This window comes from Platalea leucorodia, assembly GCF_965183815.1.
Source record: "Platalea leucorodia genome assembly, chromosome: 24".
Taxonomy (NCBI): domain Eukaryota; kingdom Metazoa; phylum Chordata; class Aves; order Pelecaniformes; family Threskiornithidae; genus Platalea; species Platalea leucorodia.
In genome coordinates, this window is record NC_138846.1 from 1,399,493 (window position 1) to 1,423,891 (window position 24,399).

Sequence of the window (24,399 nt, forward strand, 5' to 3'; positions counted from 1 at the left end):
GATGCTCGGACAGGGCGAGCCGAGGAGGCGCCGGGGTCCGCGCTCGCGGTTCGGGCCGTCGCTGTGATTTCAGCGCGTTCTCCAAGAGCATCGTCGGAAGCTCCATCCCCAAGGCGCTGCAGTGACACCCCAAAAAGCCCGTTCCTACCCCAAAGGGACACCCGCAGCATAGACGACTGCGCTTTTAGATCGATGATAGCTCTGCTCCATCGGCTCCGGGTGCCTAATCCTTAACCCTACTAAATCCTGCCAGGCTGCGGCGGGCAGACGGCATTACCGGTGTCTCGGAGCCTGGAAAAGCAGCGTAGAGACGGGATCCATCTGCGTCCAGGCAGGGAGCAAGGTGACCGCATTCACCGACCGCGGTGCTCGAGGTAAACGCCTTTGGAGGGCACGAGGGAAAAAATGCCTCGCGTGGGGTCCGGCTTTGGCAGCTGATCCTGCCGCCACGATGCCCACGGGTCCGAGCTCTCGCTGCTTCATCGCTGGCACTCGCACGGCGGCAGCCAGGGAAGGGCAGCGAAGGCTCGTGGTTTGCTCCGAGGCCCCCTCCCAAGCATCCTGGCTGGACAATAAAGCCATAAAGCATCTGCCAGCCGCGCCGGCCCTCAGAAAACAGAACCAAAATCTAAAATGAACTCGAACCAAAGAGCTGGGGCTGATTCCGCCCTGCCCGACGCCGGGGTGATGGCCTCCCTGCCTTCCCCCCAGCCCCCTCCGGCCCCATTGTCTGCAAGCTGATGAAAAGAAGAAACCACATTCGACCATGCCGGTGGCCGAAGGGAGCCCGGGAGGACGGGGACGGGCAGCTGGTGCCCCCCGCCCCGTGCCCGTCCTCGGGGCCGTGCTCCAGGATGGGGGCTGCCCACGGGACCCGGCGACCCGCAGCCCTAAAACCACCACCCCACGGTCCAACCGCCAGGCGAGGAGCCATCGCCGGCTCCAATGAAGCCGTCTGCTAATTAAATCAGCGGGTCTCATCCTGAGCTCCCCCCCAGCACAAAGACAGCGTAAATACACAGGAGAAGCCCGGCTGCGCAGAGATCGCCTCTGACTCAGGCTGCCTCGGAGCCCAGCTCGGTCCCAACACAATCCCGAATTGCTGTGATTAAGCAACAGCCATCCCCAGAGGCTCCGGGCAGATAATATTTAATTCTTTTTTTTTTTTCTTGTTGTAAACCTCCGCCTCGGTTATTATACCAAGGCCTGGGGGGGGGGGGGACAGCCTCTACACCCTCTCCCAAGGAAATAAAGCCTCTCACCCCAGACAGAGCAGCAGGGCCGATGGCTGCGCTCGCGCCCGGTGTAGGGCGGAGGGAACTCCCTGTCGGCTCAGGGCGCTGAGCCAGGACAGGACCAAGATAAACCGGATCAGGATCCGGCCGGGTCTCTCCCAGAAGCAGGTGAGCGTGCCGGCAGGGACAGGCGCAGCGGGCAGACCCTGCCTCGCGGGTCGGGCTGATCTGGCAGGAGCATCGGCCGTTTTCACGTCCCCGTCCTCGGAGCAGCCGCCCAGCCCTGGCGCGGGGCAGGTAGCGGGGTGGACACCCCATCCCTCGCCCCCTGCGGTCACTCCATCGCTCGCAGGGGTTGCAGGCAGGGAGGAGGCCCTGTGCTTGCACCCACGCTGGGCACAAAGGGCTCGGAGGCCAAGGGCTGGCTGACCGCAGCTTGACCAGTAAACTCCAGTATAAGCATGCCCGCCGCGGAGCGGGAAAGCCACAGGCAGCGGTGCCAGGCTGCATGCGACCGGGGGGACCCGGCCCCGCTGCATCGCCCGCCGCGGGGGCTCCCAGGGCCAGCGCAGCCCTGCGACAAGGGAGCAAGCGGCACCCTGGGAGCGGGGCCCCTCCCCGGGTGCATCCTCAGCACCCACCGCCCAGGGACCCCCCACCCCACCCCGGCCCCGGCTTCAGGGCTAGGGCGGGGGGGGGGGGAACCCCCCAAACCTGGCAGCCCCGCGCCTCCCCCCGCCACGCAGCGAGGCCCCCCCGGGAGCGGGGCTCGCCGAGCAGCCGCTCCCCGCCTGGCCGCCGGCCCAGGAAAGTCCCCGGCTTCCCAGGCCCTTCCTGCAGGGAGGCGCCGAGCCCGGCCCCGGCCCCGGCCCCGCTCCCCCCGCGCCGCAGCGGGGCGGCCCCGCACCCCGCTCCCCCCGTACTCACCATCGCCGCCGCACCTTTGTGCTGCTCGGGCGTCCCCCCCTCCCCGGCACCGAAATCCCGGGGCGGCTGCTGCTGCGGCGGCGGCGGCGGCGGCGGAGGAGGAGGAGGAGGAGGAAGAGGAGGAGGAGGAGGCGGAGGAAACCCCGAATCCCAGCGGAGCGGCCCCCCCCCCCCCGCCCCGCCGCTCCGCTCCGCCGTGCGCCCGGCCCGGCCCGGCCGCTCCCGCCCGCGCCGCCGCTGTTCCCGGCCGCTCCCCCCGCGCCCGCCCATTGTCTCCGTTCCACGCTCGGGGCCATTGTCTGGAGCTGGGGGGGGGGGGGGGGGAACCCCGGCATCCTTCACCCCCCCCTCCGTTCCCGCAGGTGGGGAACGGGGGGTCCCGCCCCACCGGGGGTCCCTCCCGCTCCTCGACCCGCAGCCGGGGGGGCGGCACGGGGGTCCCTGCTGCTGGGGGGGGTGGCGCGGTGGGGGTCAGGGTTAAGCCCCGCTGGTGTCTCCCCCCCCCCCCCCCCGGCTTCGGCAGTCGGTGGGGTCAGGCAGAGCCCCCCCGTGTCCCCCTCCGGCCCCGGGCGTGAGCGCGGCCAGGCGCCCCCGCGGGGAGCAGCCCACCGGGGGCCGGGGCCCGCGCCGGCTCCCCCCGTCCGTGCTGTTTCGGGGTGGGGGCGAGGACGCGACTCCCTTGGGCGCCCCCACCCGTGAACGCTGGGTCCGTCGCCCCAGTCTGGCTCTGTCCCCAGTGTGGCCGGGTGGCGAGTCCACCCACGGCCCTCGTGGGAAAGGTGTCGCGGCGTGGCCCAGGAGCGGGTCCACGGGAGCCCCCCCCCCTGCTCCAGCCAGGCTCCTGCTGCGCTGGGTGGGAGCGCCTGGGAGACCCCCACCCCAGCGCCCCGGCGACAGGGGACCCACAGCGAGCGAGGAGGGACCCGGGCAGCAGCTCAGCACACGCCTGCGGACCCCCGTTTGCAGAGAGGGAGCCGGGGGGGCCGGGAAGGATGGAGCCGCGCCCCACGCGAGCCCCCACCCCAGGCACCGGGGTCCCTCATGGGGGGGCTCAGCGCTTTGGGGCGGCCCCCCTCCCCCCCCAGCAGCGGGGCCCGTGGGAAGGAGCCGGCGCTCTCAGGGCCCACTCGCACCCCGCCGCAGCAGGGATGCCACTGCCCACGGAGGGGGGGTTCAGTACCCCCACGGGCCCCAGAGGGAGGGACCCCCTCACCCCCGCCCCTCCAGGGCCCTGGGACCCCCCACAAAAACAGCCCCTCCACGGGGGGAAGGCGTGGGACCCCCCCACGCCTGGGGCACCCCACAAAGCCAGCCCCTCCACGGGGGGAAGGCGTGGGACCCCCCACGCGTGGAGCCCCCCGCGGCGGGGGCGCGCCGCCTGCCCGGAACAGCCGGGCCGGGCGCTTTATATCAATGAGCGAGGCTGGGAACGGGCCGGGCCCGCCCCCCCGCGCTGTCCAATGGCGTGCGGCGCTCTCCTGCCGGCGCACGCCATTGGCTGGATTTAAATGGCTTGTTTTCCCTTAATGGGGAGGAGGGGCAGGGGCAGGGGTGGGAGGGGGCGATGGGGCAGGGGCAGGGGCAGGGGCAGGGGCAGGGGCAGGGGCAGGGGCAGGGGCAGGGGCAGGGGTGGGAGGGGGCGATGGGGCAGGGGCAGGGGCAGGGGCAGGGGCAGGGGCAGGTTAGGCTTATTCCAGCCTAGGCTAGGCTAGGCTAGACTAGGCTTGGCTTGGCTTGACTTGTCCCATTCCATCCCATGCTAGGCTTGTCCCATCCCATCCCATCCTAGGCCAGGTTAGGCTAGGTTTGTCCTGTCCCATCCTATCCTAGGCCAGGCTAGGCTAGGCTTGTCCTGTCCCATCCCATCCCATCCTATCCTAGGCCAGGCGAGGCTAGGCTAGGCTTGTCCTGTCCCGTCCCATCCCATCCCGTCCTATCCTAGGCCAGGCTAGGCTAGGCTAGGCTTGTCCCATCCCATCCCATCCTATCCTAGGCCAGGCCAGGCCAGGCTAGGCTAGGCTTGTCCTGTCCCATTCCATGCCATCCCATCCCTAGCTAGGCTAGGCTGGAGGGAGGGAGGGAGGGGTCCTGCCCTGTCTGAGCCCTGGCCCAGCTCAGCCCCTGTGTTCTGGGTCCCTCTGGGTCATTCCCCCCCCCCAGTGCGTGCCCCCTAAGCCGAGGCACCAGGCAAGTGGTGTCCGGCAGCACCCCCTCCGCAGCAGCCAGAAATGCACGGGCCAGGCTGAGCTCAGTGAGAGCAGAAGGGAGGGAAAGGGCAGCCAGAGCTGTGAGCTGGAGGATGGAGCTCCGGGCACCGCGGGAGGGACCCCCGAGTCTGGCCAGCTTGTCCCTCCTTTTTTTTTTTATCGAGGATCTTGGCTCTCGTGGAGGAGCCCATCTAGGAGCCATCGCTGTGGCTTACCCCACTGCGTGTTTTCCTGCCTCAGCTGGGCTCCACGCTGCAGTTGTCACGGGCAAGCCCAGCTCCAGCCTCTTCCCCGGGGCAACTTGAGCCGCCTCGGGGCTGCTCCAGGTCCCTCTCTGCCTCCACCTACGAAATGGCAAGGAGCTGCGGTGCTGCGCCCTGCGCCGGCCGCGGAGACGTGAAGGAGGTGGATCCCAGCCTGCGCTGGTCCCCCGGCTCCTGGCACAGAGCTGGGGGGTCAGTGCCCCCCCTTTTCACATGGCTGGGTGGGCTGCTTGAGTCGCTGGAGCAGCCCTGGGGGTGCAGGAGCTGTGGCTGAGTCGGGGTCCCAGCAGGGCTTGGGGATCGCTGCCGGGGGTGGCCCCCCCTGCTCTCCCTTCCCCCTGCAGCCAGCTGCCCCGGGCTGTCCTCTCGCTCCGGCTCCGGGAGTGATTAATGGGCCCTTGGAGCTCGTTCCTGGCCAGCTGGGGTTGCTGGAGCCTCCCTGCCATCTGGGAAGGGCCGCATTGTTCCACCTTGTGATTTACAGGGACGGTCCCCTCCCTCCGCACCCTGCTCTCGGGACAGAAGAGCCTGCCCGGCTCTGCGAGGCGCCCGGCTCCGCAAGGCGCCCAGCCCTGGCCCGTGTGGAGCACCTGGGATCAGGAGTGCACAGGGTGCTGGGTGCTTCCCATCCATCTCCTGGGGATGACGGAGTCCCCAGACCCAGCTCTGTCTTGCCTTGGTCTTGGAAATGACCTTCTGCAGTGCAGGGAAGGCCCAGGGCCCTTGCAAAGTCCTCGCACGCCTCCCTGAGCGGAGCGGGGGGCAGCCGTGCCCCCTCACCCTCGCCAGACCCCTCTCCTTGCCCGGAGCTGCCCCACCACCCTACCCACTAACAACCGGACCGGTCCAGCACCCATCAGTCCCAAGGCGTCACGGCCGGGCTTCCCGCTCCACAGGGATGGGGGCAGAGGCTCCGGGTGGATAACTCCAGAGATTAGGAGTCCTAGAAAGCAGCGTGTGGGGTGGTTAGCCTCTCCCTGCCCCGGGCAGGATCAGCACCATCTAACTCATCCCCACAGATATTTGCCTGACCTGTCTGCGAGCCCTGGGGCCGCAGGCTGCCGGCCACCGCGCCAGACCCTCCTCGGCCCGCTGGCCAGACCCTCCCCGGCCCGCTGGCCCTCCTCTCCCAGCGCCGCGCACCGCGGCCCCTGCCTGGGGGGACACGTGGGTCCCACACCGCCCGCGCTGCACGCCCTCGCGCCCGCTCTCGCCACGCTGCTGCCTCTGGTCTCCGTCCAGACGGGCTCTTCACCTGCCACACCGGCGCGAGGCACCCGATGGCTCCCTAGCTCCTGCTCGCTGTCTTGAAGGAAGGGATCAGATACGCGCTTTATCGAGTGAGACCGTCAGAGCTTTTGGGCCAGGGCCTGTCTCTCCCAGCCACCCATCTGATCGGCATCGTGGCCTCGGGGACCCTTGTGCTCTAAATCAAGCACGAAACGAGCATTGAAAACCATGGGTCACGGAGGATGCTTTCGGGAAGGTCCCACGTGCGCGCACGGGTGCCGTTTGCCGTCGTCCCTTGCACCGGTCCCGGTCCCAGCCCTGCCTGGGGGCCGCAGCGGGGTTGGTGGCGGGTCCCTTCGCAGGGGACAGGGATGCTCCAGGGCCCGGCTGGCAGGGACGGGGGTCCCCAGCCTGGGGGGTGACGGGGGTCTGGCGTGAGCATGCAGGACCCCGTCTTGGGGACCCAGCAGATGGCACTGCCGCCTCGCGCAGGAGGGCTGGGGACACAGCTGCTGCCCACGGTGACATCCCTGGGGACCAGGGCACAGGCAGGCAGCCCGGCCCTGGGGCAGCGGGCTGAAACAGGGGGTGGCCTCCACCCTTCCCGAAGCGGGGCGGCACGTCCTGCCCTGGCTGCTCCTTTTTGGGAGAGGAAGGGATACGGAACGGGGCCAGCGGCCATCCCCACCTCATCGTCCCCGGGCCAGGGACGCAGAAACGCCGCCAGGCAGAAGCAGCTGAGCGGTTTCATGCATGTCTGGTTATCTGCACCTTCAGGATTATTTTCCATGGGTATTTTTCAAATGAAAAGCCATTGTGAAACATTTCTCGGGCACGCACATACCTCCGCACCGGGACCAGCGTCCTCCAGGGAAGAGATGGAGATGTGTATGGGGAAGAAGGCAGAAGGAAATAGCTGTGGGAATAGAGAAAGAGTTGGGAAGTGCCTAGGAAAACGCTCGGGGAGGTAGAGGAGAAGCCGAGCTGCCTGTTACCCTGCCTGCCCGCAAGCACAAAGAGCAGGCAAGGGACCCAATCTGTTGGAGATGACAGCAAGGCCAGAACCAGCATCTAAATTAGCATGAAGTGTTTCCATTGTGCGAGGCACAATGAGGACCATATGTCAGGGCCGGGGCTGGCAGCCGGGAACAACGGGCCCCGCAGAGGTTTGGGAGCCGCCGCCGTGGAGCTCGCGCTGCCCTAACCCGATTACCACCTCCCAGAGCGCGCGCGGCCGGCGCGGGATGGAGACGGCCGTCCCGCGCGCACCTCCGCGCGTGGAGGCTGGTGCCTGGGTCTGGATAGAGGCGGCGGGGCCACGGTGCATCCCAACGGGCGAACGCGGGGGAGAAACCCCTGAGCTGGGACACAAAGAGGCCCTGGGAGCACCGAGGTCCCCCAAGGTCCCCTCCTGGACCCACCAGCCGCTATGACCCCTGCAGCCCGGTGCAAAGTCTCCCCGCTTCCTTCCCCTGCGCCCTCCCCCATGTTTATTATTTCCCCTTTGACGCATCTCTGCGGAGCCGAGCCGCAGCCGAGGCCAATTGATTATATGAAGAAATTTGGAGCAAGTCGGCGAACAGCTGCAACCTGCCCCCAGGGACGCGCGGGATCAGCGCAGACAAAGGAGATGAGCCGCAAACTTGCTTCCCCGTGCAGCTCGGGGTGGGCCGAGGAAGCGGGGAGAGCGCCGGGGGCTCGCCGGGGCTCGCGGGGCAGGGGAGAGGGCTGGGGGGCGTGGGGAGGGGTCCGCAGGGGCTCTGCTAGGCGGAGGCGCACGGGCAAGCGATGGGTGACGCTGGAGCCAGGGCTGCGCTGATTTCCCAGGAGTACGCAGGAGAGAGAAGGTGGTTTATGGGGTGTGTTTGGAGATGCTGATGTCTGGACCAGATGCCCTCGTCCCTCTGCTGTCACCAGAGGGACTGGGCCGTTCAGGCGCTGCTTGGCCCAGCAAACCCAAGCTGGGCTCAAACGGCGTCTGCAGATGCGGGGAAAGCCAAAGACACGGCGTCCACCCTGGCTCCGAGCGAGCCCGAGCCCAGCCGGCGCGGGTCGGACTCTTGGAGTGCCGAGAGGACACGTCCTGGTCCCGGGCCGGAGCGGTGAGCGATGGCCTCCCGCCCACCGCCTCCTTTCACAGGCACGGCCGCAGCCATCGACTCCGGCGCGGGGAATCTGCTACCACCACCGCCGAACAGCGCCAAGAAGAGACGGTTAAAACCAAGATTTAAAAAAAAAAAAACAAAAAGAAAGAAAAAGGGAAGCTGGGCACTCCAAGTTCAAGATCTCTCTTTTGCTGGCAGTTTAATTCATTTCCCCCTCCCCGACTTCCTTGTGAACTCATAAATAATAAATCCTTGCACAGTCTGAACAGCCAAGACAAACACACGCTGGGGCACACCGCATACAGGGGTGGGTTGGTTGGTTTTCCGCCGTGGTCATTGTTTTTTTTTTGTTTGTTTTCTAGTTTTCCTTTCCCAAAAGTGCACAACACAGCAAATAAATAATAACATTTATCAATAAATTAATTCAATAAATATCCTTGTGGCACAGAGACGCGGCTGGGGAGGGGAAGGAAGGGTGGGCTGCCCTGCTGTTTTGCTCCGCCGCTGCCCCGCGGAGCGGCGCGGTGACGGGGGAGCCGGCTGCGGGATCCGCTGCTCCGGCCCTCGGGGATCCCACATTCGCTGGCGAGTCCTCGCGAGACAGAGGTAGCGATCGTTCTCCCTGCTTTAACGGGGAGGGGGAAAATGAGGTACGGAGCGAGGCGTCGCTGGGAGCTGGCGGCAGAGACGGGGTGGGATGGAGCCGGGAGGTCCGCGAGGTGCCGGGAAGCCCAGCTGGGGCTCGCGGTGCCTCGGACACCCGGCACGGGCAGCGGCCAACACCTCGGGAGGGCAAAAAGCGGAGGGTGGGACCCCCTCTGGGGGTTTGCTGGTGTTCGCAGGACATGGCACTGACCCTCTCGCCACGAACGTTTCACCTCTGGCACACCAAAGTCCGTCTCCCCCAGCCCGCAGCCCGCGGGCCGGACCACTGCCTGTCTCGCGGCGAGGCTCAACGAGGAGCAGCCCCAACCCGTTCCCCGCGGGCCAGGCTGTGGCTCTGCTCCCAGCCCGGAGCGTTGCCTCTAGGCACAGCCAGTCGTTTCTGCGCGGTCCTGGTCCCCGACCTGGGCTCTGCCTGTGCTCTTGCCACTGCCAGTGCAAAATTAACTCTTAAAACAAACGAACACCCATAAACCAAGGCAAAACATTCACTTGCCCTAGCAGCACCAGCTGCGCTACAGAGGGATGCGGCGCTGGCGGAGCTGAGCACCGATGTCCCCCCACGCTGGGGCACGTGCCACGCTTGTGACCCCGCTCGGGCCTTTTTCACCAGGAGCACCGACGGGGAGACAGAGGAAGAGTGGGGAGGGACGAAGTGCTGCAGGGGGAGGTCTGGCAGCCCGGGGCGGTCGCGTCCGTCAGCGCAGCGGGCCAGGCCAGGGGGGCTTCACGCTCGTTGTGCGCTAGTGCAAGGGAGGGTTGCGCAGCAAAGCCTGGGATGCACGGGTTTGGGGAGCAGAGTGCTGAGCTTCGGGGAGACCAGATGTGCAACGGAGGGGCTCCGAGAGACCCCGGGTGCTGCTCCAGCCTGGCACGGGCACCTTGCGGGCGGCACAGCGAGCGAGCACGTCTCTCTGCTCCATCTCGAGGGGAAGCTGCCGCTGTCGCCCGTGGAAAGTGTGGTGAGGTCCTGCCAGGTCTGCATCCCGCTTCGTGCGTCCTTTCAGGGTGTGAAAAGCCAGGGCAAAGACAGCGGAGCTGCTCTGTGCCCAGGGATGCTCCTGGGCTGTGCTCCCTCTGCGGAGGGGACGGTCCTGACGCGGGCCTTTAAGTGCCCAGCACGATGCCAGGGGCAGAGCAGCAGCAAACAGACAAAACGCCCAGACTGGCCGTGCTGGTGGGGAGGCTGGGGGCAGACGGTGCAGGCAGACAGACGGACAAGACCCCAGGGCTGCTTGGTGCTGCAGTGTTTCACGGGTCCATTTTTTTGTGGCTCGTATAAAAGAGGTGCCACACAGACAGACCTGGGCTCAGCGGCTCCCGCTGGGGGTCAGGGAGCGGACGTGGCAGACAGACTGACGGATGTGGGCTCGGGATCCCGTAGGCAGTATCAGTGGGACGCGCAGCAGAAGGACGGACAGAAGTTGGGAGCATACACGGCCAGCACAGGCTTCAGGCAGCAGATCGAGCAGGACAGACAGATGGCTGATGGACCAAACATCCAGTCTGACTCAGGCAGGATGGACAGACAGACAGATGTGGGCTTGGTGGTGGGGAAATACAGAACATAGTTCAGATAGGGGGTAGAGCAGACAGCTGGGGACTTGGTCCTTTTGAACAGACAGATGAACACAGGCACAGCATTTTGGATGCCCAACATGTGGTTTGGGTCATAGATGGACAGACGGACTTGAGCTCTCGGCTCAGATGCCCAGCACATGTTCAGGTAGGAGATGTGGCAGACAGACAGACAGACAGACACAGGCTGGGCGGCTCAGACGTCCAGCACGTGGTTCAGGTAGGAGATGTAGCAGATGGCCAGGCGGAGGATCTCAATCTTGGAGAGCTTCTTGTCCGGCGGCAGGGTGGGCAGCAGCTTCCGCAGCTCGGCAAAGGCCATGTTGAAGGCTTCGACGCGGATGCGCTCCCGCGTGGCGTGGGCTGTCCGGTATTTGGCCGTGGCACGCCGCCGGCGCCGACGCTCCTCCCGACTCAGGTGCTGCAGGTCTTTCTTCACGGCCTCGCCCGGCTCGGTTATCCGGGACTGAGCGCACAAGCCAACGCCGCCGGCGTCCTCCGCGCTGCCCGTGCGGCCGCCGCCGCAGTCGCTGAAGACGGACTCGGACTCGGAGTGTGTCGGGGGCAGGTCGATCTCCGTCTGGTCCGAATTGAGCATCATCTTTGCAGAAGAGGGGTGGACAGAGAGACGGATGCTTCGGAGACGTGGTACGTCAGGAGGACAGACTGACCTGGGCACGACGCCGAAGCAAAACTGCTCTACTTTGAAGAGAAGGTCTCCGGATCACAGCAAGCCCCTGGTTATTCTCCTCCTCTTCCTCCTCATCACACACAGTCTCCGCGAGGGAATTTCAAAATTTTCCCTTTTCCCCGGAGAACTCGTTGGGTGGGTGACGGCTTTCACAACAAATAACGTAAGAAAGATGGCAGGATGCATATAAATAAAATAAATAAATAAATATCCTCTGCGCGCGCACAGAGACCGCGGGCTCTTCCGTGCAGCCGTGGCAGGACCCAGTTTCGGAGCCGTCAGGTGTCAGAGCCGAACTCCTTCCGCGTGCTCTAGAAAAACAGAAGCACAGGGGCTCTCAGTACCGCCCGGCTCCCGGCGGACACGAGAGACGCAGCTAGGGAGCACGGCCGGCTGCTCTACCTGCCCTGCGGCGCTGGCCCCAGCCGGAGCAGGGGACAGACCGTCCCCGCTGGGCTGGGCTGGGGCTCCGGGTCCCCGGTCCCGGGCAGCGGAGAGGGAGCCGGTGGGGTGGCTCTGGGAGAAGGTGGAAGCCATTTCTCCTGGCTCTCCGGAGAGATGACAGGTGGTGGATGAGCGAAGGGGAAAAACAGACTGTGGGGGCGAGAGGAAGGGGGGCTTATTGTATACTAAATGAGCCCGTATGTCATGGATCCTGGCACCCCCGACATATGGAACCCAACACAGCTGCTTTGCTTGATGTGTCCAAATAGACGCTGGCTCCCCGCTCCCTCCGGGACGCTGCGCCGCCGGCCGGGAAAGCTGCCGCTCCTCTCCCTTCTCCTCCCCCCCGCTGCCTTCCCTGCGTGGCTCCGGCACCGCGGCCCCGGGCCCGCACAGATGCCTCCGGCACCCCGGGAGCGGGTCTGGGAAAGGCAGGTCTTGCCGCAGGCGCATCTTCCCCCCGGGCAGGGGAAGGGCTGGGGTGGAGCAGGGGAAGGGGAACAAACTTCAGATGGGGAAATGCTGCCGGTGGAAGAGACGGCAGCCTGGCTGGGAAGGCAGCCAGGCAGAGATGTACAACACGTTACCTCTCTCGGGCCTGACAAGCTTGTAATGAGCCATACGACTGAGAAATGGAAACTAAACGAATATGGACAGGCGATGACCGGGAAGAAACAGCCCACATCCCGTTTTAAAAGACTGGCGGGGGACAGAGCCCTTGATGTGCGTTGGCAGAAGCACTGCCCACGAAACACAGGGAACCCCACAAGCCTGTACAGAAATGTCTGCACGGCCCCTCTGAGCCCCCCCGACGTAGCTGGCTCTTTCTTTGCACGCTTACACACGCATGTACGCACACACGTACACACAGACACACAGACACATTTCCCAGCACATACGTGCAAACGTTCCCAGTCAAAAACTCCTCATCCCACATCCATTTACGCACAATAATTTACACCCACGCTCGTAAATCTGCCCCAAGTCGGGCATCTCTGCGTGCACACCCCCTCACCCTTGCACTGTGATACTCTGATTTTGCTAAAAAAATTAACCTGGACTTTTTTTTCTCTAACACAAAACCTTTCTGCTATGCATAGGAGTACACGCAAGCCATCCAAATCCTACACAAAAAGTTACTCTTGTGAAGCCCTTGGCCTGGAGACGACGGAAGGGCTGATGGAAAGGTGGCTTTCAGGATCCACGGAGATGCCCTCTCAAGGCTCGGAGCTCGCAATAAACTGCGCTGCCCTTAGAGCGCGGCCGAGTTTGGGTTTGTGTTTAACTTGCTCTCCCTGCGATCGGCTTCAGAGACAAACCAGCCAGCGACCAAGAACGGCGACCAGCGCAGGAGCGCGTATCTCAAGTTCCTCAATTACCCCCATCTGCTGTAGCCGTCCACTATCGCCTGCACCTTGTTTAACCTTCTCCATTCCCCTCCCGCTTTAATTTCTTTTCTCCTTCTGCTCTTGTCCCCTTCCTGCAGACCCGGCACCTCCTTCCCGGTGCTCGGCGGCGGAGGGAGCCGTGCTGCCCTGCCGGCTGCTCTGCCCTCGGGAGCAGCGTGTCCGTGGGTGACCACCACCCAAAGCAGCCGCAGCCCGTCGTGGCCAGCTCCAGGCTTGCTGCCGCGGCCGTGTTTCCCCGCGTGCTGGCGGTGCCGCCCGCTCACAATAGCTGTCCCTGGAGCACCGCTCCCAGCCACGGCAGCTCCCGGCAGCAGGGCAGGGCTGCTGCTCCAGCCACGAGCGCAAGCACCGGAGAGGCTGCAGCGGGGCTGGGAGAAGGAGGGCAGGTCGGCTGCGGGGTTGGACACGTGCCACGGCAGCTCTGCACTTCCAGCTCCCGGGCCGTGGCGAGGAGTCGGTGCGCGGACGTCCAGGATCACGCTCACGTGCGCAGCTCCTCACCTGCGTGCACAGCTTCTCTTTAAACACTCTCCCCCTGCTCTGGGGGACGGGGAACTGCATTTGATCCCTTGCGCTAGCTTCACCGCTCTCCTCTCTCCCTCTTATCCCGGCGCTGCTGCTCTGAAAACAGCAGGCCTGTTCTCTTGCTCTGCAAGCTCGGGCGCTGCCTCATCCCACCAGGGCTGTGCTGGAGCTGCCGTCCACGTGCGGGTGAGCCACCCCGGTAAGAAACTGCGGAGCGGCTCCGCTGCCTACTGGCCCCATCGCTTCAACGCAGGGAAGGAGGCAAACCACCGCCTCCTGTCCCCTCCTAGGACACCAGCGCCGAGGCACGAGCGTGTCACTTCGTCCTGGAGTAGGGGAGGCTCCAAAAACTCCTTCTCCTTGGGCAGGCGGGGATGGCGACCTGGAACAGCCCGGGAACCACTCGCTGGTCTGCCGCGGCCCGCAGAGGGCACAGGCTGCGGGACACCCGGCTGCCGCTGTCTCCGTGTCCTTGCGAGTGAATTTAAGGTGTATCAAACACGGGAGGCAGGAGTCCTGCACGGGGGTCTCTGGTCTGAGTCGCAGAAGGATGTCGGCAGGAGATGCCGGACCATTTGCATGAAGACAAGTTTCAGTACTGGACCCAAATAAACGCCTTATCCCACTCCTCCTTCGCTGGGTTAGTCCAGTCCTCAAAAAGCTTCTCCTTCACATGGGTGACTTGTGCTCTGAGGGCTCTTTTTCACTCTTTCCTTCAGATGAACCATAAACTGCCATCTTCCTAAATTCATCTATTGCAAGAACCTCGTTTAAACCTACACTTGCTCCACTCCTGCCTTCAGCAAAACCCCAGTACTGCTTAAACCCCCGATGGGAAGCAATGCTTCCCTCCTCCTCGCTTGCCCTTTTCCTTGCACTCCAGACCAGCAGCGTAACAATTTTTGAAGACTCCCTGACCCCGCAAAGTCTGTCTGGGACTCACTTTCAGGCCATCTGAATGGAGGTTCCTTTTCTTTTTCCTAATCAGAGACCCCCCGTGCCACCGCCAAGCCCAAAGCGAGGGATGCGCACGCGGGTTTGTGCGCTAAACCTCGCACCGAGGTCAAGCCCCCTTCCCGAGAGAGCCGGCGGCTTTGTGCCGAGGGCTACCTTCCCGCACAGCCCACGCCGCGTATCTCGCTCGCCCTCTCCCCACCTGCCCCGCTACCGTTTCAGCAGCATCAAACCTCGCAGCAACATCCAGGAGCGCTGCTCACCCATCCCCAGGACAGCCACCTTACCCCCGAGCCGATGACCATTCCCGGGCTCCAGCTTTTCTCTTCCAGCAGGATGAAGCTCAAAGTAATCCAGGGAGGAAGGAACCGCTTGGCTCATCCGTCCATTGAGGAGGCAGAAAGTTTCCCCAGGGGCGCACGGGCGTCCTGCTCTGCGGGATGGACCTGGGGGTCAGGGGGAACCCCGGCAGCCTTGGGGCCCAGGCATGCTACTCCTTGGGCAGGAGCGTGAGCGGGCCACCGCACGTTGAGATGGACACCCCGAGGAGGCATGTGCCCCAGACGCTATATATACACCCCAGCCTCGCACGCCGGGTCTGACACCGGCCGCCTCATTGGCCGCTCCGGTGCTCCCCCCCTCATAAATATTAAAGTCAAGAGAGGGGATGCCATTGGCTGCGCGGGAGGTTGGAGTCCCCGGGAGAGGAGGGAGGTGGAGGTTGGATGTGGTCCTGGAGGGTGGATGGAGGTGGTGGGCTGGGAGGGAGGGAGGGAGAGAGGGAGGGAGGAGGGTGGGGGTGCTCCGGGAGAAGGCGACATCTGTTCTCCATGCATATTTCATAAAGGAGAAATAGAGAGATGGGAGCGAGCGTGGAAAGGGGAGAGGGAGAGGCAGGCAGGCAAGTCCCTGCGCCAGGGTGGGACGAGGAGCAGCGCCTGCAGAAGAAGCCATCGGTCCGATGGCACAGCCTTCCCGGTGGCTCCCACTGGCCTGCAGCCCCGCAGCCGTGGCGTGGGCGCGCGCGTGAGCTGGGCTGTCTGTCCGTCCTGTGCCGGCACGCACGCGTGTCCGCGTGCACGCAGCCGCGTGATGCACGGGTCTGCGGGCGCGTGTGCGGCGCGGGCGAGCGCCGGTGGGTGCCCGGACCACGGACAGCCTCGCCCAGACAGGCTCTACCAGCAGCAACAACTATCCCATAGGTCCTGCCTGCGAGCTGCTGTACAATTCACCTGTAGTAAAGTTTGGTGAGGAAAGAAAGTGAAAGAAAGAGGGACCCAGAGTACACAGGTATCGCTTTGAAACACTCATCCTCTATTTAACCATGAAACAATGATCCCTTTTGTGGGTTAGACGTGGTCTCTGCCTCTCACCCTTCTCCGATTTCGAATTCTACTGTTAAACCCTGTCTTGAGAAAATCTGCTCTGGTTTGTCCTCATTATCAGTAAACTCCCCGCTCTGAAATCCCTGCGTCCCCCATCCCACGCACCCGCATCTGCGTGTGTCCTCCCAGACCTCCCTGCAGTTTGCTCGCTGGAGTCTCCCACCTTCGTCCTCTCCCTCCTCCGAGTGCTGGAGGTCACGGTTCCCCCTCGCCTCCCTCCCGGGGGCCGGCTCCCCCTCCCCTGCACGGCAGGCGAAGCCCAGGTGATGGGCATTCGCACCTGGGCGGCCTCCAGCCCGTGGCACGGATCAGCAGATGGTCTCGGAGTTTGCAGGGCGAGCGGCGGACGAGGCAGAGGGATCAGGTGGCAGCGAGGAGCCTGCCTCACCATTGCTATGGCACCGATTATAAAACAATATTTGCCTAATGAGCTCGTGGCAATAGCCACATCCGCCCCGAGACTAACGCGCGCGCGATGCACAGCATGCCTGGATAACGCACTGGATGCAACGCGCACCGTGCATCTATCACCCGCGCGCGCTGCTCACACGCACAGATCACTCCTCTCTCACGCCTGGGCACGCGAGCAGCGCGTACGCGTCCACCGGGGTGTGCACGCCCTTCACCGGCCCCCGTTGCACACCCCATCTCCCCCTGCCCGTGCACGGACGTCCCCCTCCTCCCTCGCTGCGGCGCTCCGCCTGGGCCCCCCATCTCCCCCGAGAGCCTGATGGCCTGTTTGTATTTATTTCTCGCTCTGCGCTCCCTGTCCCCATCTCGCCTGCCCACCCCCAGGGCCAACTCCTCTCCCCCTGCCAGGACGCCAGCAGGGCCCCACCTCTCTCCGCAGCTGATGCTGGGCTGCTCCGGGCATCCTGCCGGGCTGGGCTCGGGGAGGAGGGGAGGGAAGGAGCGGAGCTGGCTGCCGGAGCCTCCCCACTGGGGACGCCAGGCCCGATCTGCGCCGGCCTCGTGGCCGTCGCGGCGCGCAGCATCCAGGCGAGCGGGCAGGTTTCGGTTGCCTTCAGCAGGCTCCCACTCAAGTTCTTCTCTCAAGTGGAGGCATCGGCAGATCCATCCTCCCAGCCCGGATCCTCGCGGCTCTCCCCGGGAGCGATGCGCAGCGCTCTGCGGGACGCGGACTGCCTGGCTCGCTCCCGAGGCAGGGTACGCGAACCGGGGACAGCCCTCTCTGCCCGGCAAGGCCCCTTTCCCATAACGCGGTCACCTTAACTCTGCCCTGGGGTGACGCAGACTCTCAGCCTTCCTCCTCCCGCAGCTAAGAGCCGAGATTGCAAAGGCCCCTTCATCTGTCAGCATCCAAATTTTGCACTGCCGGCTGGGAGGATTTCATCTGGGGACGTCCCTCAGCTTGGAAAATGGTTGCTCGTTGTACCTGAGCAGTGTCAACGGGCAGGACGCAGCCCCGGCGCTGAGCGCCGCACGGTGCGCACGCAGCCCGCAAAGAGCCGACCGGCTCGCGGAGGGCGAGATGAACCCCGGCAGGGCTGTGCCGGGGAGCGGGGGAAGATGAAGCCACAGCCACCGGTCTCGCGGGAGGGTGACGGCAGAGCGAGAAACTCAAGACCTTTCTCCTGCAATCCAAGCCAGGATTCCCCCCGCGGCTGCAACCCTCCCTGGTCCCCGCTCAGAGCCTGCAGCCCACGGGAGCTGCCATGATCCCTGGGATTTTGGCTGCTGCCGCGGTCTCTACCTCCTCAGCAAGAATTTCTGAGCTTCAAATATGCTAAGGCTGGCCAAAACCTGATGAGATCTGGGGGAGGGAGAACAAGAGACCCTCTGGCTTTGTTCTTCGCTTCTGAGTTTCCCAGTTTCCTGGCTGGCAGATACTGGTATTCCCTGTCAAACCCAACCAGGTTTCTTAATTGCAGGAGCCCACAAGCTGGAGCCTGCAGAAATCCCGCGTTTCCTCTGAATTCCTGGGCCTCCTTTACAACACAGCGTCGAAGAAGAAAGAGGCTGGTGAACACCGGTGGGAGCACGGCCAACTTTTAAAAATCTCTCGATACCTTTGGCTTGACCTGTGAGGTTGATGGACCCAGGTGGGTCCATTGTGGTGTTTCCATCCGAGGGGATGAAGCCCTCCAGGAGTTGCCCGCCTCGACCCAGACGGTTCAGGGATCAGCTGCAGACAGAGGAGCCGTGGCCTGGGGCCGGGGGGACCCGAGCCGGGCTCACCGCCCCAGGCCTCCTGCGTGCGTGCAGGGAGGGCACGGCGAGGTATGAAAAGAGACTAGAAGAAACAGCATTTGGCAGGAGATGAGGCGACATATTGTACAAAACCACTGGGGACCACACTGGCCTGGGCTTGTCGGGGAAAACAGGCAGCTTTAACCCTTGTGCTGCTGGAGCAGATCCAGCCGGAGTTTTGTAACTTTTATAGAGGGGCTGCACGTCCAAACAACGGGTGGGAGGCCTGGAAGGAGATCCCTACCACGACTCATAGGTGCTGGAAAGACAGAGTCCCTGGGGGGCATTACTACTCCTGCCCATCAACTGGTACCTTCACGCGGGTGGTGGGACTGCACCCCATCCCTCCAGCAAGGCCCCTCTGCAGAACAAAAGGCGCTGGGCTCCGCCGTGGTCCTGTGACCACCCAGCTGCTCATCCATGGCAAAGTCTTCTCTGGCAGACCTGCCTTTTTGGACCGTTCCCTGCAGCCAAGCCATCAGAGATCCCGTAGCATCCACAGTGTCGCGTTCGCTGCCACGATACTTTGTCCAGACATGCACAAGTGCAGTTTGTGGCGGGGGCAGCTGCCAGCCCCATCGCGTCTGGTTTGCAGCACACTCTTGCAACCAACAGCCGCGGCCCGGGCTGGCCGCGAAGGTTTGGACGCGAGGCCTCGCCGACCACGCTGTGATGCTCAGCCGGGTGATGCTCCAGCTCCCAGACCCTTCGCAGACAGCGAGCGGGCAGCAGAGCTGTTTGGATCGACGCTGGAGAAGCACCTGGGCAGCCTGTTAATCTTCACTCAGGGCGACGATGCCCTGCGAAGCCAGGGCTCGAGGCCTTTTTGGGCAAGTGGCTTAGAGCACGCAAACGCGCGTGCACGTGCAGGCCGTCTGTGCAAGCCGCGCGGGCACAAGCGCGCGTGCACGTGCAAACCTGGGCTGCGGAGCACACGGGCGCGTGGGCAGGCGGCTGAGCAAGGTCCAGCACCCCTCAGCACGTGCGTTTGCGCGCACACCCGTTTACTTGTGCGTGTGCCTAGCTAATAGCAGAAGGCCCCTGATCGGCACAGCTCTCTCCACGCCCTGGCCACGCTTGCCCGGCTAGTGACAGAAGCTCTCGGCTCCCATAGCCCCTCTCCTCTCCTCGCCTTTGTCTCCCTGGCTTTTATTGAGTGCAGGTTTTGTGAGCGGTCGGTGACAGACGGCCCCGGTGCTCGATAACCAGACAATCTGTCACCACCACCACTGACAGCTTTCACAAGGAGCCCCTTTCCTTTCATCCTTCCCGGTTCCCTTCGCCTCTGCTTGTCCCCCTTCCACACGTGCTCTCTGGCTTTGTTCCCCCCTAAAAGCCAAATAGCGACAGAAGCTCCTGATCATAATATTGCTCTAATCGAGTCTGTCATAATCGGATCCAATCTAATTACGTTCAGATCCCTCTCTTCTCCTGACTCTCTCTATTGCCTGTCCATCTGTCCCTCTCTTCCCTTCCAGTCTTTGTGTCCATCCATCTGTTATCTGCAGGCCTTTCTCCCTTCCCATCATCTCCCTGGGCCCCTGCCCCATTCGCAGCGTGGCCGCCCCGGCCCTTTCCTCCAGCGGCTCCCTCTCCAATCCATCTCTCTTAAAGGCCTCTCCATCAATCCATTTAGCAGCAGCTCCCTGCCTCCTCTAGCCCATCTGCTTCTCCCTTTCTGCTGGCTGCGAGATGCAGAGATGCTGTTTTGTTTGTATGTCGATCTTGATTAGCCCCAGAAACCTCACTGTTAAAGCTGTGCTGGCACTGGGGGAAGATCACCTGGGTAGCAGCGGGCTGTAGGTCCTAAGCAGCATCCTCCATCCCTGCCTCACCGTCCACCTCCTCCGAGCCATCGCACCGCACACGAGCGCTCAGGCTGGACACGCGGGTGAAGGAGGCTGGAGATAAAAGGACGGGGCCCCAGGAGCACAGGGCTGGACGAGGCAGGCTGGGGAACAGCCAGCTTGAATCAGCATCTCCCCAAACCACCTTCCTTGTTCTCTAGCCCTGGTATTTTTCTCCAGGAATGCATGCAACTGGCTGGATGACGGACAGACGGATGGACAGACATGGCGGTGGTGGGATCTGACTGGACGTTCTCGCTGCACACAGAGAGAGGACAAGGTCGCGCAGAGCCGGGGCCGAGCGCAGCGGTACCCGGTGTGGGATCTGGGCGCCCAGGTATCATCTGGGTGTTGTGGACGTGGGGGTGCGGGGCCACCCCAGGGCCTTCGGTGCCTTTCCCAGCAGCAGCGGGTGCTGGTCTCTGTCGGAGCCACGGGCAGCAGCAGAGATGGACCCTGGGCATGATCCAGCCTGGCAATTCCTACACTCCTATTTGTAGTAGTCAGGCCCTGATTTTAAACACATGTTGGACTCAGATGCCTGCTGGGTGCCAGCCAACGGCCCTTGCTTGCTGCGATGGCTATCCTGAGCTAAGCTGCCTTCGTTCCTTCAGCTGGACCTTGCTGCTGCTCACGGGTGGGACACAGAAAGCAGTTGTCAGCGATCACGGCAGCAGGGCTACTGGAGGGTGACCACAGGCTACTGGACAGAGCACCGGACCGGGACAGAGGACTCGATGGATCCTTTAGGCAGCAACATCACGCAAAGGCTCCGTTACGTCTGTATCCACTTTGTTGGTCCATGGACCAAAGACCTGCCGGTCTACGCAGGCAAAGGATGGGCTCAGGCCCACTTCACAGCGACTCGAGGCACAGGGCACGCAAAGTCTTTAAAGTATTCAGCACCGACAGATCTAGAGCAGTTTCAAGGCGTGCAGAGGAGCAGCTCTCGGGGCAGGTAGCAGGTTTTCTCCACCTATTTAGCTGGGAGTTAAAGCTAAATGCTCTCCCTTGAATAATCCACGCCTAAGCAATCGTCACTTGTGAAGACAGGGTCTGGTTGTCTGAATACGCCTTAAAGCGATACGTAGAGCAACACCTCAGACTCCCTAAACCCTGAGCTAGGTATCAGGCAGGCAATAGCCCAGCCGGGAGCCAAACCCAGCCACGCTGCAACGCTGACCGTCAGGGAGAAGGGAGGGGTGAATGACAGCCCTAGCAAGGCCACTGCGGGCCGGCTCGGCTCCGGCCAGCTGCGGCCACCGCTACCCAAAGCGCAGACGCTGGGCTCCTGCGCTGGGAACGGAAGAGGCAGCAGAAGCTGGGCAGACTGGAGAGGAAGGATGCTACACGGGGAGCAGAAGCATCATCTCAAGTAAGAGAACGAGTGACTTCTTCGAGAAGCGACAGAGAGCACGGTACTAGGAATGCTGCTCTGCGATGTCCCGAGCTCAGTCCCCAGCTTGAATAAGACGATGGTAGCTGTTCCTACCGCTCACCCCACAAACTCTCCTGCCCTTTGTCAGAAAGCTGCTTTCTCTGGTCTCCAAAAATCAATCTAATCACCCCACAGTGGGCTTCATCTCTATTTTTGCTGCTAATAAAACGTAGAAAACAAATTATTTAAGAAGACACCAATTTTTTCTTCCTGTCTCCACTGCTTCCTTCTCCCAGAAGCCAAACAGCCCTGGCTTTGTTCTGGGTATTAATTAACTTTCCTGCCTCTTAATATTCCAGAGCCATAAAGTTCCCAGGAGCTGGGGGGCCGGGCGCTAAGAAAACACACATTTCCTCTCCTTTCTCCTTGTCTCATTGACTGTCACCCCCATATGTCTCCCCCCTCAGGGCACAAGGGCAGCTGCAAACCCTCCTCTCTGGGCTCAGCCCCAGCCCTCTGCCTCCCGGGAGGCAGCGAGTTCAGAGGTCAAGAGAGTCAGTGGCATCTTCTTTTTGTGCAGAAATCCCTGGTAGAGTTGCGTGGGGAGAGAGGAGAGGAAATTGATGCTTGCAAATTATGTGTGTGCATGAAGGGGGGAGCGTGCGTCTCAGCAAAATGCCTGGGGGCTCCGCGGCGGGGACAGCATGTGCCAGCTGCCCTCCGCAGCAAGAGGAGTCAGGGGCTGCCCAAAAAGCCTACCCCGGGCTTTGATGGAGCTGGAGGTGGTTTGGGGTAATCCAAGCACTATCTCAGCACCAGCGGCGTGGGTGGGAGTTCCACGGCGAGTCCGTGGGGTTATCCGTAAGGACAGGACTTCTCACGGGTCTTTGCGAGGCGAAGGTACAGGGATGAGGCTGATTTTGGAGGACAGTCATGAGGAAAGCGAGGCAGGGATCCCCGGGTTTCTACTCCCGGCTCGGCACGTTGTAGCCAAAAGAGCAGGCAGTGAATGACTTCTCTCAGGCACAACAGGAAAGGTGGCTCCAGTGCCCGGCCGATCTCCAGGGCTGTCCTGCCAGCACCAGGCTCCCTGGGGCCGGGCGCGGGGAGGAGACGGGAACAGGCGCAGAGCTGCAGCCTTTACCTTCGAGAGCAAAACACAGCGCAAGGAGCAGACAGGCAACTGCCCCTGGGAGCAGCTGCCCCGGCCTTGGCTGGCGTCAACGGCCTGTTTATTTTGAGGAGCAGTTCAGCAAGACTTGCTAGAAGTTGCATCACTTCTTTTTCCCCTGGCAGAGGGCTGCAGAACTTGCTTCTTCCAGGCTCCATCTCTTGAGGGTGAACTTGCCCTTGGGTGCTCGGCTGCTTTCTCCTTTCTTCCTTGTTTCTTTGGTCAAGCGTTGAGCAGGGGAGAGCTCGCAGAACCCCCGTCCCACTAAACCAGCAGAATAACTGACCTGCTCAACTCGGTGCCTAAAAGATGCCAAGTGCTTGGACAGAACTCAAAGCTGTCCAGCATCTATAAGCACCAGGAAGAACTGGTTAGACCAGGAATGATGTAAAACAACCTCAAAATGTAGTAGTTCTGGACGAAATTCAAGTACTCATGCTTCGGAGCAACAAGCCAAAGTCTTAAGAGTCAGAAGAGAGCATGTTCCCAGTACCTGAACTTGATTGCGATGCTGAACTGGAATGGAGTGAGCTTTTGTCTCCTCTGCCGGCTGTGCTAGAGATGGTACCCTTTGTCAGCTGGGAGAGCACCTTAAATCACCGCAGCAAGGTTTGCCAGGAGGAATCTGTCGAAGCCAGAAAACAGCCAGGTCTCTCTCGAGCGCTCCTGTGAATTGTCTCCCAGCTGGACTACGTCCTCCCGGACCCGCTACGACAGACGGGAGCGGCGCTTGCTGCATCCCTTCCCTCGGCCGAGGCAGCCGCGGGTACTCTGCTGTGAGCCGCCGCTCCAAAGACGACCAGACACGGAGCAGGAACGTTGTTTGCTTTCCATATCTTTTGCATAATTTCCCATGCAAACTTTTCTAATTACCAAAGCAAATGGGCTTTGAATGGGGGAATTCTCTCCTTCACATCAGCCTGCCTCAAAGAAGGCTTTGCACTGTCACCCGACAACTTCGCCTCTACCTTATTTAGCCAGCCCGCATCGAAATACACCTAGCTGCTCCTCAGAACTCAGCAATTTTGTTTCTATCGCAAAGATAAAAATAAATCTACATTATACCAACATTCAAACTACTTTCCACATTAATTTACTGAGAAGGCACTTATTCCCCACTGCTTATTAGCATTAGGGATGCTCTAATTAATGCACATAATCTCAGGAGTGATGGAGAAAAGTGTATCAGGGGAGTTATCAACTTTAAGGTTTGCGCAGCTGAGGACAGCGGCTGTTACACCAGGACGGGCAGGAGGAACCAGAGAGAAACTCAGCCCCAAACCAAGGGCAGCCACTGTACGTTACAAAGGAAGACGCACAAGGGGTCAAGCCGGTTTTGTTTTTAAACCGGAGACGTGTATCTACTGCAGATAACTGTACTCAGACTGAAGGCATGGAAAGGACGGCTTAAGAGCGAGCCTTTCCAGGGCTAAGACACTAACTCTGGGCTTAAAGCAGCAGACAGCAACTCCCTAAGGGGCAGCGGTTTAGCAGCCGCGCACAAAGCAGCAAAGGCTTTCCTGGTCCCAGCAGAGGGGAAGAGCGCTCCCAAATCCCCTGTCAGCTCTTTGTTTGAAGATCAGGAGTGAGGCTGAACGACTGAATAGGTCACAGAGATCCCGATTCCTCCCAACTCACCCCATTTATGATCTGGAGAGGGTTGCAGGTGAACATAAGACCTTTTCGCATGGTCTTGTTTCCGTATAAAAGGGGATTTCATTCTCTACCACACGCAGAGCAGCTCCTTTCACCAACATTAGCTTTACTTTAACAAAACACCTTTGTATTTCAAGTACTGTTCGCCTCAAGGTCTCAGCCCGGCAGCAGGGTCCGTGTCACCGGTGAGAGAAGGGCATGGCGAGGGGAAGGGAAGCGGGCGCAGCCGGTCTGGGGAAGGACAGCGAAGAGAAACCTTGGGACTAGGACTCACTCTCGTAGCTCATTTGCTTCCCAGACGAATCCCGCAATCCTGCCGATTTCCCCCCCGCCCCCTTTCATCCAGCACTCGGGCCCAGTTCCCCAGAGGAGGGAAGGCTCAGGTCTGCACGGTGCGAGCCTCCTCATCAAAAGCCAGCTGAGCAAAACGAATTTACTGACCATGGCAAAACACGATGAGGAGGGCTGGAAACACCGATGGCTACCGCCTTCCCTTTTACCCCCCTGTGCAGCGACAGCG

At 62.2% G+C, this 24,399-nt stretch overlaps 1 protein-coding gene across 1 annotated transcript; it reads right to left on the bottom strand.

The window, feature by feature from the left end:
• Positions 1 to 9,909: 9,909 nt before the first annotated feature.
• On the bottom strand, positions 9,910 to 10,809 carry NHLH1 (nescient helix-loop-helix 1; the record flags this gene model as incomplete). The annotated part of the gene is made up of 1 exon (XM_082333032.1): positions 9,910 to 10,809. One exon carries the CDS (start codon positions 10,807 to 10,809, stop codon positions 10,405 to 10,407), a length of 405 nt encoding a protein of 134 aa, XP_082189158.1. The 3' UTR covers positions 9,910 to 10,404.
• Positions 10,810 to 24,399: the final 13,590 nt, after the last annotated feature.